At 51.6% G+C, this 15,965-nt stretch overlaps 1 protein-coding gene across 1 annotated transcript in view; it reads right to left on the reverse strand.

Moving 5' to 3' along the window:
• Positions 1–15,965, reverse strand: part of ADCY5 (adenylate cyclase 5) — a 164,609-nt gene that overhangs the window by 26,402 nt on the left and 122,242 nt on the right. The window contains exons 8-12 of the mRNA XM_053565247.1: positions 14,232–14,375; positions 10,621–10,643; positions 9,481–9,625; positions 8,037–8,134; positions 4,616–4,703 (exon numbers count right to left, since the gene is read on the reverse strand). Of these exons, the coding sequence (XP_053421222.1) occupies positions 4,616–4,703; positions 8,037–8,134; positions 9,481–9,625; positions 10,621–10,643; positions 14,232–14,375 (498 nt within the window). The remainder of the gene's footprint in view (positions 1–4,615; positions 4,704–8,036; positions 8,135–9,480; positions 9,626–10,620; positions 10,644–14,231; positions 14,376–15,965) is intronic.

The following is a 15,965-nucleotide window of genomic DNA, read 5'->3' on the forward strand; positions in this document are numbered from 1 at the left end:
TAGGTGACAGAGTGAGACTAATAAAACAAACAAAAAAGGTAAGAAAACTACAGAGGCCAAATAAGGCAGGTAAAAGGGCTCCACACCACTGCTCTCATTACCTGGCCCTTTAGGAATCAAATGGACATATTAACAAAGGCAGCATCCTGGAGGGGAAGAACCATAGGCTCTGAAATCAAGACCCACCTACGTTTAAATCCTACCTATAATCACTTCCTAGCACTACCTAGGGAAAACTGCCTCACCTTTCTGAGCCTCCATTTCCCCATCTGCAAAGTAGATGCAATAAAATCCACCTTAGAGGAGGAAACACAGCCCAAAGTAGCAGAGCTTACTTACATCTGTACCCAGGGCTATCTGGTTGAAGTGCCACAGGAAGAACCAGGTATGCCTCCTGGAGTGAAAAGATCTCCACTCCCTAAGTGAACATGGTGTGGCAACAACACATCTTCCCAGAGAAATGAAGTATGCCCCTGAGCATGGAGGTGGAAAGGTGAGCGTAGGAGCCTAAATCTCCTAGGAGAGAGGACACCAGGATGTAAGGGTGCTGTTGGCACAATAAGACGCTGTTGTACAAAGTGTGGACCAGGAGTCTGGCTGGAATGGTAGAAAGGACAGCCAGCAAGGTGGGACTTAGCTACACTCAGGCTGCAGAAAGAAAAGAGGCTCTTTCAGTGACAACACAGAGCAGACAGGTCTACAGGGGCTCAGCCACAGATTGCAAGGGATCAGACAGTTTGGTTCAGGGGATAAGTGGAATGCAGAGGGAGCCAGAGGATGAGCAAGATACACACACACATAAACGCACTCTCACTCGCTCACACTCTGCTCCCACTAGGTCTACCTGTATATACTCACGTTCCAAACTGCTGGAAAGGAGAGTGTGGCCTTCTGAGTGAGGATGAGCTAATGAACCACAGTAAACACCAGGGGTCTAGACCAGAGTGTGGGGAAAGGAGACAGCCACCCTCTTTTATCCATCTGGGTGGGATGCTGTACAGGGCAATGAGCCTGAAGCCACAGGGAGCCGGATGAGACAGTGAGAGCTGGAAAGGAGGGCAGGGCCTGCGCTCAGGAGGTGTGAGTGAGCTCACCATCCTTGGAGGTGATCAAGCACAGGCTGGCCCACCGCCTTGCAGTGTTCTCAGAGTGGATTCCAGGCTCAGGTGGGTTGGCTAGGCTTCTTTCTCTTGCCTGAGATTCCTCGAGTGTGCTGACAATGTGTGATGTTGGGGAAGGGAGATTTGACACGGTGTCCTCTGAGAAAAGCAGTGCTGGGCCCCAGATCAGCACAGATGCCAAGGAAAGGAAAGACTGATGTGTGCAGATACACAGACTTGCCATCTGAGGCTGCGTCACGGGAAGGAAGCGCTCAGGGAAATGACATTTAAGGCAGGCATCTGAAGGGCAGCAACAGCTCTGGAAGGCAGCTGATGCCCTGGGAACTGAGACCAGGACGTCAGGACAAGGTGAAGACCAAGGCACCTAATTCACCTCACCAAGAAGTCTAAGGCGTGAGTGTGAACTGCGCCAAGCTGAGTCAGGAAAAGATCAAACAGGCCCAAGAGGAAAAGGCAATAAGAGCACTTAGAAAAAAAAAGGGGCAATCAGAACAAACTGGGGAAAACCACTCCCTGACCCACAGGGAAGATGACAACCTCCATCTACACTTTTTTCACATTTCTCTCTTCAAAAAGGTTAAAATATGGACGATTTAAGGAAGTAAGTCCAGGTTGTTTTGGGAAAATGGAAAAGTAAAGAAAAGAGAGAAAGAAACTGACACCGCTTGGCCTTGGACCAGCAGGGCCGCGCTCTGGAATAATTCAGAAACTGTCGTATTTCACTAGAAAGCCACGTGGTGTGACTTCAGAGAGACCGTGAAAGGGAGACAAAACTGAATTCGGAGTTCCGTTTTCAAAGGGAAAACAGAATGATGCTGAAAACTACAGTCCAGTCAGCTTTCACGTCAATACCGGAAAAGGCGACAAAATTAATTTGGGTGTGTGCTGGTGCTCAGAGACAGGCTGCTGTCCTAGGCTGGGCAGGGTAATTCCCTGCTGCGCACATGCCAAAAGGTAGGATATGGTACAACCACCTTTCACGCCTCAATGTGCAAACAGTGTAATCCGTAACACAAAAGAGGAGAGAATAATTACACGGAAGAGGAATTCATTGTACAAACTACTTTTCAGATTGGGCTGTGCTTTCCAGAAGGTGGATAAAGCCTGGTAAGACGGCTGATCAGGCCAGGCAGGAAGGAGGTGGCAAGGACCCGAGGGCAGGTATTAGGGTCTAATCTGCTGGCCTAGAGCAGCAGACTCCAGACTTAACCATGCCATGGAGACTTTTTTCTAAGCACATCCTTTCCGGAAGCTTTCTACCTGTAAGGCTCCCCTGAAGCATGTGGGGGCAGGCGGTGGAGTGGAGAGGGAGAGAGGGACAGTGCGTGGACAGGTTGTGGGGACGGAGGTATTCCATCTACCAGCCTCCCTCTGAGGAACCTGAGGCCTCCTCAGAAAGAAGGCAGGAAAACCACTGGCTAGCTAAAGGCATTGAGAACAAGCTTACTGAATTCGGCATGACAATGAAGTGGGGAGATTCAACAGAACTTTCACGAGGCCATTTCAGCGAGGGTGTGCTTTCTTGGGTAAGTTGCTGTGATCTTTTTTTATTGTGGCAAAATGTAAATGTGTTGTCTGAGCCGTTTTTTTTGTTTTGTTTTGTTTTGTTTTTTTTCAGTTTTTTTTTGTTTGTAGAGACAGACTTCAGTAGAGTGCCATGACGTCACAGGACTCACAGCAACCTCCAGCTCTTGGGCTTCCGCAATTCTCCTGCCTCAGCCTCCCGAGCAGCTGGGACTACAGGCGCCCGCCACACGCCCGGCTATTTTTTGGTTGCAGTTTGGCCGGGGCTGGGTTTGAACCCGCCACCCTCGGTATATGGGGCTGGCGCCCTGCTCACTGAGCCACAGGCGCTGCCCGTCTGAGTCGTGTTTAAGCGTATCTCCTGTTCGGTGGCGCTGACTGCATTCACAGTGTGTGTGCAACTACCACTGCTGCCTATTTCCAAAACCCTTCCATCACCCCAAAGAGAAACTCGGTGTCCATTAAGCAGCAGCTCCCCGCGGCCCCTCCTGCCAGCCACTGGCAACCTCTTGTCTACTTTCTGTCTCTATAAATTTGCCTAGTCTAGACATTCCATGTACAAGACAATCCAACTTGTGATTTTTGTGTGTTTTCAAAGTTCGTCTGTGCCGTAGCAAGTAACAGCTCTTCCTTCCTTCTTAACATCGAGTAATATTCCATTGCAGGTTTAAAGCCTATTTGTTTATTCACTCATCTGCTGATAGACACTGGGTTGTTTCCATCATTTGGCTGTTGTGAATATATGGGGTGAAGAAAATGGACCTGTCCACTCTGGATAAAGTGGGCTGGGGGAGCTTGGACAACAGGAAGAGCAAAAGGCTGGAGGGGCCAAATGCAGGGCAGAAAGGGGGCAGGAACCAGGGTAAACCGCACCGCGCACCACAGCAACTGGCTAGGCACGTGGCTTCTCACACTGATTCTCCCTGTGACTTTGGCTGGCCCTGGCCCTGTATGGGTGTCCACCTCTGTACCTGCCACTGAGACAGCTGACCCAAGGCAGGGGATTTCTAAGGTCCCTTCCAATTTGGACAGTCAGTCCCCCGAAACCTTGACCATAGGGCAGTTACCAAACTAATGACGGAGCTTGTTTGGAAGGGGGAGAGAAAAAGGGGATTTGGAAAGTGGCAGAGGTCCCTTCCCTCCAGAGGAGAACCCAGTGCTCACAGCAGAGTATGTGGGAAACGAGGGTGGCCTTGCCTGCCCCCACCCTAGGGTCTTTGCTGCAGTGAGTGTGGGGAGGCCCCAGAGGCTCAGCAGATTCTTAAGCCACTGGTGGAGGAAACGAGGACAGGGCTTAGTGACAAAGGCAAACCGACACCTAAGTGATTTCAGCAACAGACCAGAGTGGCCAGTGTCAGGTCCATCGAGAGACACAGCCTGGACAGGAGACGTGGCACGCCTAAGAGACGATGCAGAATAAAAGCACAGAGCAGAGGGCCATGCTGCCAACATCGGGCAGTTGTGTGGCCCTCCCTGAAACACTGAGCCACTCTGGGACCTGCTCATCCATGGGGACGGTAGCTCAGAATTCTTAATCCCCGAGCCCCCTCCAGGGAAATCTTGGGCATGAGAGAACACGGAAGAGGGCGTTGAGAGATTTCTTCTGCCCCCATTCCCTCGGCAACATTCACTGCGCCACACCAGGCTTTGTGCTAGGTGCCCTTCCTGTGTCCTACCTGATACTGAAAGGACAGACAGGAGCAACAGTGACAGTATCTTCTGGTTGCAAAGATTTGCAAAGGCAAATTAAAGCATCCAGGAAGGACAAGGCTCCCACTGGCAAACTATCCGCTTCCAGGCTAGCTGTGCCAATGCCAATCCAGAGGTGTGACCAGCATCACCCTCACCCCCGTGCCAAGCTTTATACTCGGGCTCCCGGGTACCTTGGAGTCCTGGGCAGGCGGGGGGCCTGCCGGGACTGAGCAGAGTGGGGATGAGGTGGATGGAATGCAGGTGTCGGCTGGACTCACCTTCACACAGGAGTAGATCACAGACACAAACACCACCAAGATCAGCAGCAGGAAACAGGCCAGGTAGAAGCCCAGCATGAACGCGGAGCTGGGGGAAGAGAGGGGGTCAGGAGAAGCTGGTTCCAGGCGGCAGGGCTGCAGCGGCCCCGGGGCCTTCCGGGCACATAGGCTGCAGGCTCCTGTGTCAGTCCTCACTGCTCCAGAAGGCCTGGGCTCTGAAAGCCCCTCAGGGGAACCTAAAATTGCTCTATGTTCCTTGAACCCACCGCCCGGTCCTTCCCACCAGCTCACTGCTGAGGCCACACAGCCTCACAGACGGACTCAGAAGCCCTTCCCAATGGCTGTCTGGCTCTAACCCTTCCCACCTTCCTGTCACCTTCCAGTGGGGACAGCGGTCCACAAGGAGCCGAATGGAGAACCAGGTGACACCTGGTCGATATTTTGCCTAATTCTTAGCTATTCACAGACAAGCTTCATTTAGCTTGGAAGACCCATTTTGAAAACCACCTGGTTATTCCCTTCAAGTCGTTGCTCATGATTTCATAAATAACTGCAAAGGCTGAAATGGATTTGATAAATGGCCTTCTTTTATAAAAATGCCTTTGTCAGCAGCCCAGCCAGCCACTCTTTAAGAAGCAAGGGTGATATGTCTCTTCAGAAGTCCCCAAATCCCGTCCCCTCCCACCACCAGATCCCACAAATCCTGCACAGTTTTTGCTCCTCTATTCTTCAGCAGTTCCACAGAAAAAATGCAAAGATCTCCCCCTGCCTCCCTTTCAGATGCAGGTCACAGGTGATCTCAGCAGCCACCAAGGGGAACCTTTGGACAAAAGAGCTGCCTGTGACTTTCCATCCAGAACTCCCCACTGGCCCCATTGGGCAGGCACACCCCACCAACCACCAGGTGGCCGTCCACAAAACAAGAGTTACCAGGAGATGCCAGGTGGTGTTACCGGGGGAAGAGCCAGCAGAGGCCTTGAGAAGGCAGGTGGACACCTCTAGGATGTTCCTAGAGGTGCCACCTTTGTTCCACACTTTCTTGGAAACAAGCACTTAGCAAATGGAACAAGGGGAGAGGATTCTCTTCAGAGGAAAAGAAGTGGCTTTAAGACTTCCCTAGAGGAGAGAATGACCTCTGTCATTGTCTAAGCCACTTGGAGCTGCGGATGGCAGAGAGAATGAAGCCATTGCAGACAGAGCAGATAACTGGGATGACCCAGTCCCCAAGCCATGCTGCTGAGAAAGAGATAGGTCTCTGCACTCAAGCTATGGGGACTTCCAGTTACAATGGGACAAAAAAAATCCAGTGGCTTATCGATACCTGTGGCTCTATGTTAGATAGAAAGATGGGGTTCTATACCAATAAGGACCCTCCAATCCCACTAACCTCAGTGCAGGGGAATGGGCTGAGCTGCATAGCAGAGCTAGCTATTGGTGTCTGGCTTTTACCTACTTCTGATCTTAGTCAACAGGCCGAGAAGTAATACCTGGCAGCCTGACAGTCACAGTAGGCACAAATATAAGGGGAATCTTTTCATTCTTTTAATAAGCATCATTAAAAATAAAAGGCCTTAAGCATTAAGACATGTCAGTGCCATGTCCCTCCTGACACTGTGCACTGAGAAGGACCCATCACCACTTCTCTGGCAGCCTGGTTGAAATGTGTAACTTCCATTTGCTCACCGGGAAACATCAGACACACCCAAATTGAAACACTCTACAAATTAATTGGTCCGTACTCATCAAAAGTATCAAGGCCATGAAAGACAAGCAAAGGCTTAGGAACTATCGCAGATTGGAGAGGAATAAGGAGCTACACCAGTAGGTGCAACATGGGCTCCTAGAACAGAAAAGGGAGATGAGGGGGGAAACTGGCCATCTGAACATTATCTGTAGACTCATTATTAGGATCAGTCCAGCATTAATCTCCTGGTTTTGAGCATTGTATTGTGATTATGTAAGTTGTCGATGTTGGGGAGACTGGATGGCGTATGTACAGAAACTCTCTCTACTACTTTTGTATCTTCTTGGTAATTCCACAATTATTTCAAAATGAAAAATAGAAGACGGTTAGTATGGGGACTCACAAGTTAGAACCAAATGCAAGCAGCAGGCTTCGCGTTGATCATGGCTGGCTATGACTAAACTAAAAGACATTTTGGAAATAATTTAGAATATTTAAATATGGTCTGGATAGTAGATGACAGTAGGGGATTGATGTTAATTTTGTTTAGTGTACAAGGTATTATGATTAAGAAGGAAAATGTCTCTAAGATAGGTATATAATGAGATTTGGAAGGCAAAAATATCCTTGAGTCTAAATTTACTGTTAACCAGCCTAAGCGAGACTGAGACCCCATCTCTAAAAAAAAAAAATAGATGGGCTTCGTGGTGGGCACCTGCAGACTCAGCTACTCGGGAGGCTGAGGCAAGAGGATCACTTGAGCCCAAGAGTTTGAGGTGTTGTGAGCTATGACGCCACGCCAGTCCACCAGGGGCAACAAAGTGAGATTCTGTCTCAAAAAATAAATAAATAAATAAATAAATAACAAATACACTTACTTTAAAAAATCATTATAAAAATAGATAAAACACCATGATTGTATTAATGTACACAGCTATGATTTAATAAAAAAAAAAAGAAGCCATTCTCACTGGAAAAAAAAGATAAAACAAACATTCTAAAATATTAACAATTTTTATATCTAAGGTATGAATGTTGATTATACTACACATTAATTACTTTTCTGTGTTTCATTAATTACATAATTAAAAAATGTGTTTCCACATATATTTATGTAAGTATATTAAACACACATACACACACGCAGCAGCTTTGCTCCTCTCCCAGGCGTGACCCTCACATGAGTGACCACCTAACAAACACTTCATTTCCACTGCTCACTTCAAAAGGGTCTCACAGAAGCCACGGGTTCTCTTGGTGACACAGACTTCAGAAGAGTTCAGAATCACCTCTTCATTAAAATTCCTTCAGAACCTGAAATCTGTTCTTCAAAATATTCAGAATAGTGGCAAACCTTTATCTTTTAGAGATGTATTGATTTGGAGTGGGGGGGGTGGTTTGGGGTTTTTTTGCAAGAATCAAAGGTCACATAGAAACCAGACTGGTGAACACTTTGGGCACCTCAACCAGGCAGTGGTGGCGTGGCTCAAATACGATGAGAGGATGAAGTGATGAAGAGTCTCTCGTGCAGCTGAGCATGAGAGACATCTTCCGTCCTGGGTAAGCATGTGGCCTCCAAGCTCAGAGGTCAGGTATCTGGCTTCCTGGTGCAACTGAGGACACGTTTACAAACCCGTCTCCCTGTCTGAGCAAGCACAGCCCAGACTCCCTTCTCTCCTCTCCTAAGTGACAGCCTCCTCCCGTCCCTGGGAGCCCAAAAGGGATGGGAACACTCACTGGGGCACGATGGTGATCTGGACAAAGCAGATGAAGAGGAAGACGAGCGAGGCACACGCCACGTAGGCACCAAATCGGTCATCCACCTGCTTGGAGTACTGAGAGGAGATGGACAGGGTCAGGGGGGAGGCACAGGCCCCGGCCTGGTTCCAGCCCAGTCAATCCCAGACACACCTGGGTAGCCACTCCTAGTCTGTGCAGCCCACTTCCAGGATGGGGAAGGCCCGAGACTTAGATCACAAGAAACCAGCCCAAACCACCACAAGGTGGTGCCTGTGTGGAGGGCAGTCCAGAGGGACTCAGAATTGTGTTAAGCCAGAAACTTTCTGCAGGCCAGGCCACCTTCAGAGTAATTCACAATGACCATGGCTATAAATTTCTGGGCATTGCCCACATGCTGGATGTCTGCAGGCATCATTGGGCACCCTCACAACAATCAGAAGGACAGGATTGGTGTTATTTCTCCTTCAGAGATGAGCAGCTGTACTAGAATAGGATATAGTAGGATGTTATTATAGTCCCATAATATCCTAAGTGGCATCTAGGCCTGACTCCCAGCCCGGGCTCCTCCCATGACATCAACCAGCTGCACACATGGAGATCAGGTTGGCACAGTCACTGGAGAGAGAGTAACACCTATGGCAGGTCCATTTACTGCCAATAAATGTAATAATCCCCTTTGTGCCCAGCTAATTAGGTTTGCCTCTTTGTTGACAGGAGCCCGTGTTAGCAGCACAATGGGGAGACCTTGCCACGTGGTGCAAAGAGAACTGCCAGACCAGGGTCCGGTTCTGGCTCTGTCCCTACTTTACGGAGTAGCCAAGAGAAAGTCACCTGACCACTGTGGGCTTTAGCTTTCTCATCCACAATCTCAGGAGATGGGACAGGGGGATCTTGACTGCCCCTTCCAAATACAATACCTTGAATTTCCAGTGTGCCAAAACAGCTGGGTGTTCCATTGATAAGACAATAATAACAACAGTAATACAGGTAACAACTAGCAGGAACATCTACTGTCAGACACTGATTTTTTTTTTTTCTTTTTGCAGTTTTTGGCGGGGGCTGGGTTTGAACCCGCCACCTCCAGCATCTGGGGCCGGCGCCCTACTCCTTTGAGCCACAGGCGCTGCCCTCAGATACTGTTTTATATGTTTAATACATATGGACTCATCTAATCCTCTGATCCTATGAGGTGAGTATATTAAATATCATGATTTTCCAGAGAAGGAAACTGAGGCACAGTAAGATTTATTCCTTCCAGCCAAGCAAGTCTCCCTAGAAGCCCCGTCTCCCTGGGTAGTACAGCATCGGAGCTGGGGAAACAGGTGACAGGAGGAACTCCTTCTGCAGGGCTGGAGACAGAGGAGGAGCGGTCCTGCTTCCTCATCCCCCTCTGCCTGGTCCGGTTTCTGCCAGGGCCTCCTTCCCACCAGGGGTGCTGTACCTTCTTCTCTAAGTCAGGCTCCCTGAAGGTCAAGAGGAACTTGCGGACATGCTCAGACCGCAGCCTGTCGATGCTCCTGGCGTCGATGGCGCGGCCCAGAAACTCATCCACTTCATCCTCAGGGTTAGCACTTTCCTGGGCGTTCCTGGGGAACAGTGGGCACAGACACAGACCAGCTGACCGCCAGGGTACCGCAGAGGCCTGGCTCTGCCCATCCACCTGCAGCAATCAGAGGGCTGGCAGCCACCACGATCAGCCCAAACCAGGGCAGGGGAGCCGGGATTGAGACCAGGTCAGCCTGAAGCCTCAGCCTGCGCTCTGAACAATTGCACAGACATCATCCAGCAGGCACCCTCACACTGGATGTGTGGAAAACTCAGACCCGCTGACTGGCAGGCTCACCGTCTACAGCAGCGATTCTCAACCTGTGGGTCGAGACCCACAGGAACTGTGTTAAAGGGCCGCAGCATTAGGAAGGTTGAGAACCACTGGTCTACAGGCTTTTCTGGCTCTATTAATGTATTATATTATTAAATTATAATAACAATGTGGATTATCATTGAAGGTTTAAGTGCTTTTTCCCTACAGAGTCTCTGCCCTGACTCTTCGGCTGTGCCACCATCCTGAGGAAGCCAGGTAGGAAGTGAGACTTTTGCCATAGGGACTACGTCTCCTGGCTTGGGGCCCTGTTGGGAAGCAGCTTTCATGGGCTTCGGGGTCTGAACTTAAAAACCCCACTTTCAGGGTGGAGCCCAGTCCCTGCATGGATTTTCTGACAGTCCTGAGAATTGGGAAGTGCAGGAGGAAGAGGAGGGCGTTCCCTCAGGGCACTGGATGGGCCAGTGCTGCTGACCACTGTACAGGGTCTGCATGCTCCTCAGGGAGCCACCACGTGTGTGCATGTGCAGTGGACATACGCTGGGTCCCCTTTCCATTGGGTGGCTGGGCCCCTGAGTTGCCCAGCCCTGTTGGGCTGTGCTGACCACTGGCCAGCTGGAGTGAGCTCCATCCCCTCAGTCTAACTGCTAAGACTGCATGTGGGATCATCTTCCATGGGGCGTGGGGACACTCAGGGATAAGGCTCCTCGGAGATGGCCCCCAGACTGAGGGAGCAGGGATAAAGAAGGGCATATTACTCACTTGTCCTTGGGGTCTTCAAAGCCCTGGAAGAGAAGGGTAGAGAGAAAGAGAGGACTGTGAGAACAGAAAGGGCTGAAGACATGGAGGCTTCAGAGAGCTGGGGCTGCGAGGAGGCTGTGGCCCATCTTCTCTCTACAGCCCAGCAGAGGGCTCTGGCAGCGAGAGCACTGACCTCCGCAGGTCCCTCCCATGCTCTCCCTGAGGGACAGGCCCCGTGCGAGCTGCTCACTGTGCCTCCATTTCCTCCACGGGCACAGTCCCTATGTCTAAGCTGGTCCCATTCCCGCGCTCCACTCCTTCCTGCAGCCCCCAAAGTCTCTGACCCCTCTGGGCTCTGTGCTCGGGGGCCCTCCCATTCTGCCTCGCCCACAAATGGAAGTAAAAAATCATCAAGTTACTCAGTCCCCTACAGATGGACATGCTCACAGACACTCAGCTAACCCCTGCCGCACCAAGAACACGTACAATCTACAGTTCAAATTTAAAGGTTCTACATTTAAAAAAATTGAACTCCAGTTACCTGCGACAGCATTTTTGGTATCTAAGAGCCAAAGTATTCTTTTTTATTTTTGAGACAGTCTCACTTTGTCGCCCTGGGTAGAGTGCTGTGGCATCATAGCTCACAGCAACCTCAAATTCTTGTGCTCAAGTGATCCTCCTGCCTCAGCCTTCCGAGTAAATGGGACCACAGGCACCCACCACAACACCCAGCTAGTTTTTTAGAGATGGCTTCTCACCCTTGCTCAGGCCAGTCATGCCAAAGTGTTCTTATGAGGCCAGAGCTGGTTGGGGACTCAGGAGGTGAGGAACCGTCCCCCCTCTTTGACTACTGTTCTAGGCTCACATCCACAGGACAGTGGAGAACATGGGAAGGGCCCTAATGACTCCAACTCCAGGCCCTAATTAGAGTCAATCTATGATCTCCATGAAAGGAGAGACACTTGTGGGGGGTTGAGCAGGGGTGGGGCAGAAATGGGGGGCAGCGCAGTGGCAAGCAGTCCCAAGACATGCAGGTTTAGAAGAGGCTCAGGTTGCCAGGACAAGGACACATGACGCCATCACTGCAGCCCAGCATGGAGCACTCCCTGGGCAGAGCCCAGCAAATGCTAGGTGAGCCAAAGATCCAAACGAACACCCCAGCCTTCATTCCCATGAGGACATGGGAATTGAAAATACAAAGCAAGGGATTTATGTTCCTCCCCATGAACCAGAGCTGCCCAGCACTGAAGCAGACAAGGGGCCCAAGCAGCATCAAAGTGCCCTGTCTCTGTTCTACCCAGAGAGTACAGGATCCTGGGAGCCTCAGCAGCCGCCACCTAGGGATCAGCTACGGGCTCTGAGGCGCTCCCAGGCTGCCCACAGCCGGTCCAGGATGGCCCAACAGCCATCTGCCCAGGCAAGCCTGATGCTTCTCCTCAACCGCTAATGATTGGATCGCCAGGCCCTTCCCCTTCAGGCTGCAAACCAGCCCCAGTTCACCACCCCAGCCCTGGCTGGAGGAGGGGGTGTCACTCGGGTGAGTGCCCCCTCTGGAGGGCAGGCCCATGACTAACTCCCCAGGGCCTCTCGGAGCACAGCATAGCTGGCAGCAGTGGGCTGGATAGGTGGGCTCTCTGGACGGCCCACTGAATTCCACCCCTGGGGCCAGCAACAAGTTTCCAGTGGGTCACAGAACAACTGGCTGTAGTATACATATGCTGGTCTCCATGGCTCAAAAATGAACCCGCAGTGTTTTGAATGAAACTGTTTCTAACTTTGCCCAGTGCTCCTGCCCACCTGGATGGGGAGCCCCTACTCTCACAGGCCGGCACAGAGGCCGCGCGCCCTCCCTGCTGGACAGGGCAATTACCACGCCTTCCCGACAACCCCCTTCTCCTCTGAGACTGTCCCTTCCCTGTTCCAGCCTGGACTGCTGATTCTCCCAAGGTTCTCTGTCCTGATGATGATTAACATGCCTGCCAAACCAGGGCTCAGAGTCCAAACTGCCTCTCTAAGCCTCAAATACCCAGCATGCCTATCTATATGTAACAACAAAAACAAAGACTCTGAAATAACTAAAGATACGGTCTATTCCAAATATCTCTAAAACACAAGTTTCCAGGGATTTTAAACAGAAACTGCCCGGCCCTTTCCCTCTTGCTGATTGTTCCTGCTCACTCTCTCTACCTCCCTCCTGTAACTCCCCAGCCCCGCACAGCCCCTGTCCCCCACCCCACCCCTCCCTGATGTCCTGCTCAAAATCCTCCCTTCCTCCTCTCTGTCTCCTTGACCATGGCGATCATGAGGCACAGTCTGCAGGAGACGACCCATGGAGGGTTGGCCACCTGCTCTGTACTTAGAGGAGGGCTCTTGAGAAGGATGCTGGTGGCTGGAGCCCTGGGTGGCACTGACCAGGTCCGTGGACATTCCAGTTCAGAGCTCTGGAGGAGGAGGGCCCCACTCACTCTGCTCCCTCATTATGCGGTTGTCCCCGGCTACTGCTTTACTGCATTCTAAATGGAGATCTTGACTCAACTAGCTTTACTCCTATACATTTTCCTCAAACCTGTGTCATCTGCTACATATTGGCTAGCAAGGAGCAGAGTGGCTGGGTCCTCAGCCTGCACCTCCTTTAGGGCCCTGGCTCTTGCCTGTTGACTTGGGGACTCCAGTGGAGTCTGCCTCTGACCCCTCCTGCTGTAACATCAATCTCATCTGCTCTGCAGACCCCACACTTGGCGTCCCACCTTTTGCACAGAGTGGCCTCATAGCCCACTCCCGGCACCGTCTCTCCTCTGCCCCCTAGTGTGGGCATCTCCCACCTCAGACCAGGTGCCCTGGGGAGGAGCAGTGTGCCTGAGAGGCAGAAGCCACACTCTCAGACAGACAGAAAGAAAACACTGCAGTAACATGGCTTCCAGTCGTCTCTCCCCCTCTTCTTCCCACTGCCTGAACCCATCTTCCCCTCACTGCGGCTAGAGCCCAGAGAGTGTCCCTGCATTAGCCTGGCCTGGTGTGTGCAGTGATGGCTGGGGTATCTGTCCCCCAAGGCAGGCAGGGTCCTTTGAGTGGGGCTGAGATCTCAACTGAGGCTCTGTCCACTCGTTCAGCCTGAATGCTCCCCTGGAAGGCTGGGGTTAGGTGGGCGTTCTCAGCACAGAGGGCAGGGGCATTATCACCTGGCACTTGCCCGAAAGGACCAGAATGGTATCTGAGCACCTGAGCTAAAGATGTGATGTCAATGGCCTGGGAAATACAGCAGGTTCTGGCAGGAGATCTGGTGCCCCCCTCCCCAAATTCCCTGGGGCCTCATCAGGGAGTTAGTGCCGAGATGCATATAGGGGCTCTGGCTGGACCCTGCCTCTCACCAGCGGGGCCTGCTCCCAGACTGCGCCGCTGAGAGGGAGGGAGGAAGCGGCATTGCCACTCTGTTCCAAAGCTAAGTGAGGCAGCTGCTAGACAGTGTTACGAGCCTAGAGACAGAGGTTAGGTGCTCTGGCTGCTGGTTCATTTCCTTTTGTGGCTCCCCAGGACTCCTCAGGCAGCAAGAGGGGCCTACTCCAGCCCTCACACTCACGGGAGGCCCCAGCCCTGGGGAGTGTTGACTGTGTACTGCCCCACCAGCCGCTCACCATCCGCTTCATCTCCTTGGACACTTGGTTGCCACCCAGGTGGTTGTAGAAGGGGCGCTCAGCACCCCCCCAGTGTGGTGGGTTGTGCCCAATGGAGTTGGTCCTCTGGCGGTTCATCTTGGCAATCATGGCCTTCTCTTCTTTCTGGGAGAGAAACACAGACATGTCATCCTGCAGGCAGGGCCTTGAAGGAGCCCAAGCAGAGGGAGCCTCATTTCTCTGGGAGACATAGTACTTGGCCAGGTAAGGGGCTAAGGCAGCTGCCTTCTCCCCTCTGCGTGGCTCTGGAGCTTAAAGGTCTGCCAAGATCCTAGATCTTTCCCAAGCAAGCATTCTAGATCCCTCCAAACTGCCTAAGGCCAGCCCTGGCTGGCCCAGGTGGGAGTGGCAGAAGATGATGAGAGTCAAACTTGTGGGAGAGCAAAGGGAACATCTGTCATTTGCAGGAAATCTCCACCCAAGTTTGACCATGAGGTTCTACCTCTGGTGACGCTCAAACCAATCCTCCTGTCCTTCCCTCCCACAGACAGCCAAAGTTCCCAAAGGCCTGTGGTTCCTCTGCTCTCCCTACCCTGAGGGCTGAGCCTCGCCTCTGCTCTCCCAGGCAGCCAGGCCAGCTCATGCCTGAGCCCCCCAGCCCGGCCACTGTCAAGCTGTGGTGCCACATCAGGCTCCGTTCTACCTACAGCCGCAGCCAATGGGCAGAGTTTAGGTCTGAAGGTGCCCAGAGGGGACAGAGGAAAGGGGATTCCAGCCTCTTCTCAACTTCTCCAAAAATAGACATGTTCTAGCAGACAGGGGGAACGGCTTCCCGAGAGGTTTGGGTGAGTAACAAAGTTGTGAGATTCAAGCGCTGATACACAATGTGGGAATGCACAAATGGAGAAGCTACCTACGGGCCAACACATTCCCCAGCACCTCCGTCTGTCTGTCCAAATGGGCACAAGAGGTGGGAGGTTGGAGAGGCACAGAATGACCTGAGGCGGCCTCCTTCCAACTCCTTCCCTCATTAGACAAGGTAATGGGAGGACATTCAGCCTGCTTCAGCTGACAATGCCAGGGGTGGATGCTGCCACCCTCCCCTGTGCCCAGTTCATCCTTTGTGGATGGATCACTTATCAAGAGGGAGGAACCAAGAGCAAGGGAACCCAGGGTAGAGGGCAGGAAGGTGGGCTGGAGGCCTTGTCAACCAGGGGCTGAGGAGGAAAGGGCCTGGGAGGATTTTCTAGCCAAGTAACCAGCAAATGTCTACAAATGTATCAGTTACGCCATGAAGAGCTCTCCCCAAAGTGCCCTGAAGAATCTACCTGTCCCTCTTCCTGGTGTCTGTGGAAGGGTCTGATACAGCTCCCTCAAATGGCCCTGCAGCCAGGATCTGTCTCCTGGATGTGCAGGACAAGGAGTCTCCCTGCTGTCCCTCAGCACAGACACTTGCCCTAAACAGCCCTGCCTCCCTTTAAAAATCTACTTTTGCTTCATCCAAGAGTTTCTCTGAACTCTTCTCCGAGAAACGCTTAATTTTGTTTCTAGTCTTACTTCTTAGGAACAGAAATGGGGACACTTTTCTCTATCAGAGGGCACCGACCAACAGATACATTCAAGGGAAAGACTCCTAAGTAAAGGGCATTATAATTTAGGGAGAAATAGAAAATGTCCTCATCGTTCACTTAAAAACTTTAGCGCATGGAACATGACACTATTAAAAATAGAACACGAAAGCCTGCTAATAGTTCA

This window comes from Nycticebus coucang, chromosome 16, assembly GCF_027406575.1.
Source record: "Nycticebus coucang isolate mNycCou1 chromosome 16, mNycCou1.pri, whole genome shotgun sequence".
Classification (NCBI taxonomy): Eukaryota; Metazoa; Chordata; class Mammalia; order Primates; family Lorisidae; genus Nycticebus; species Nycticebus coucang.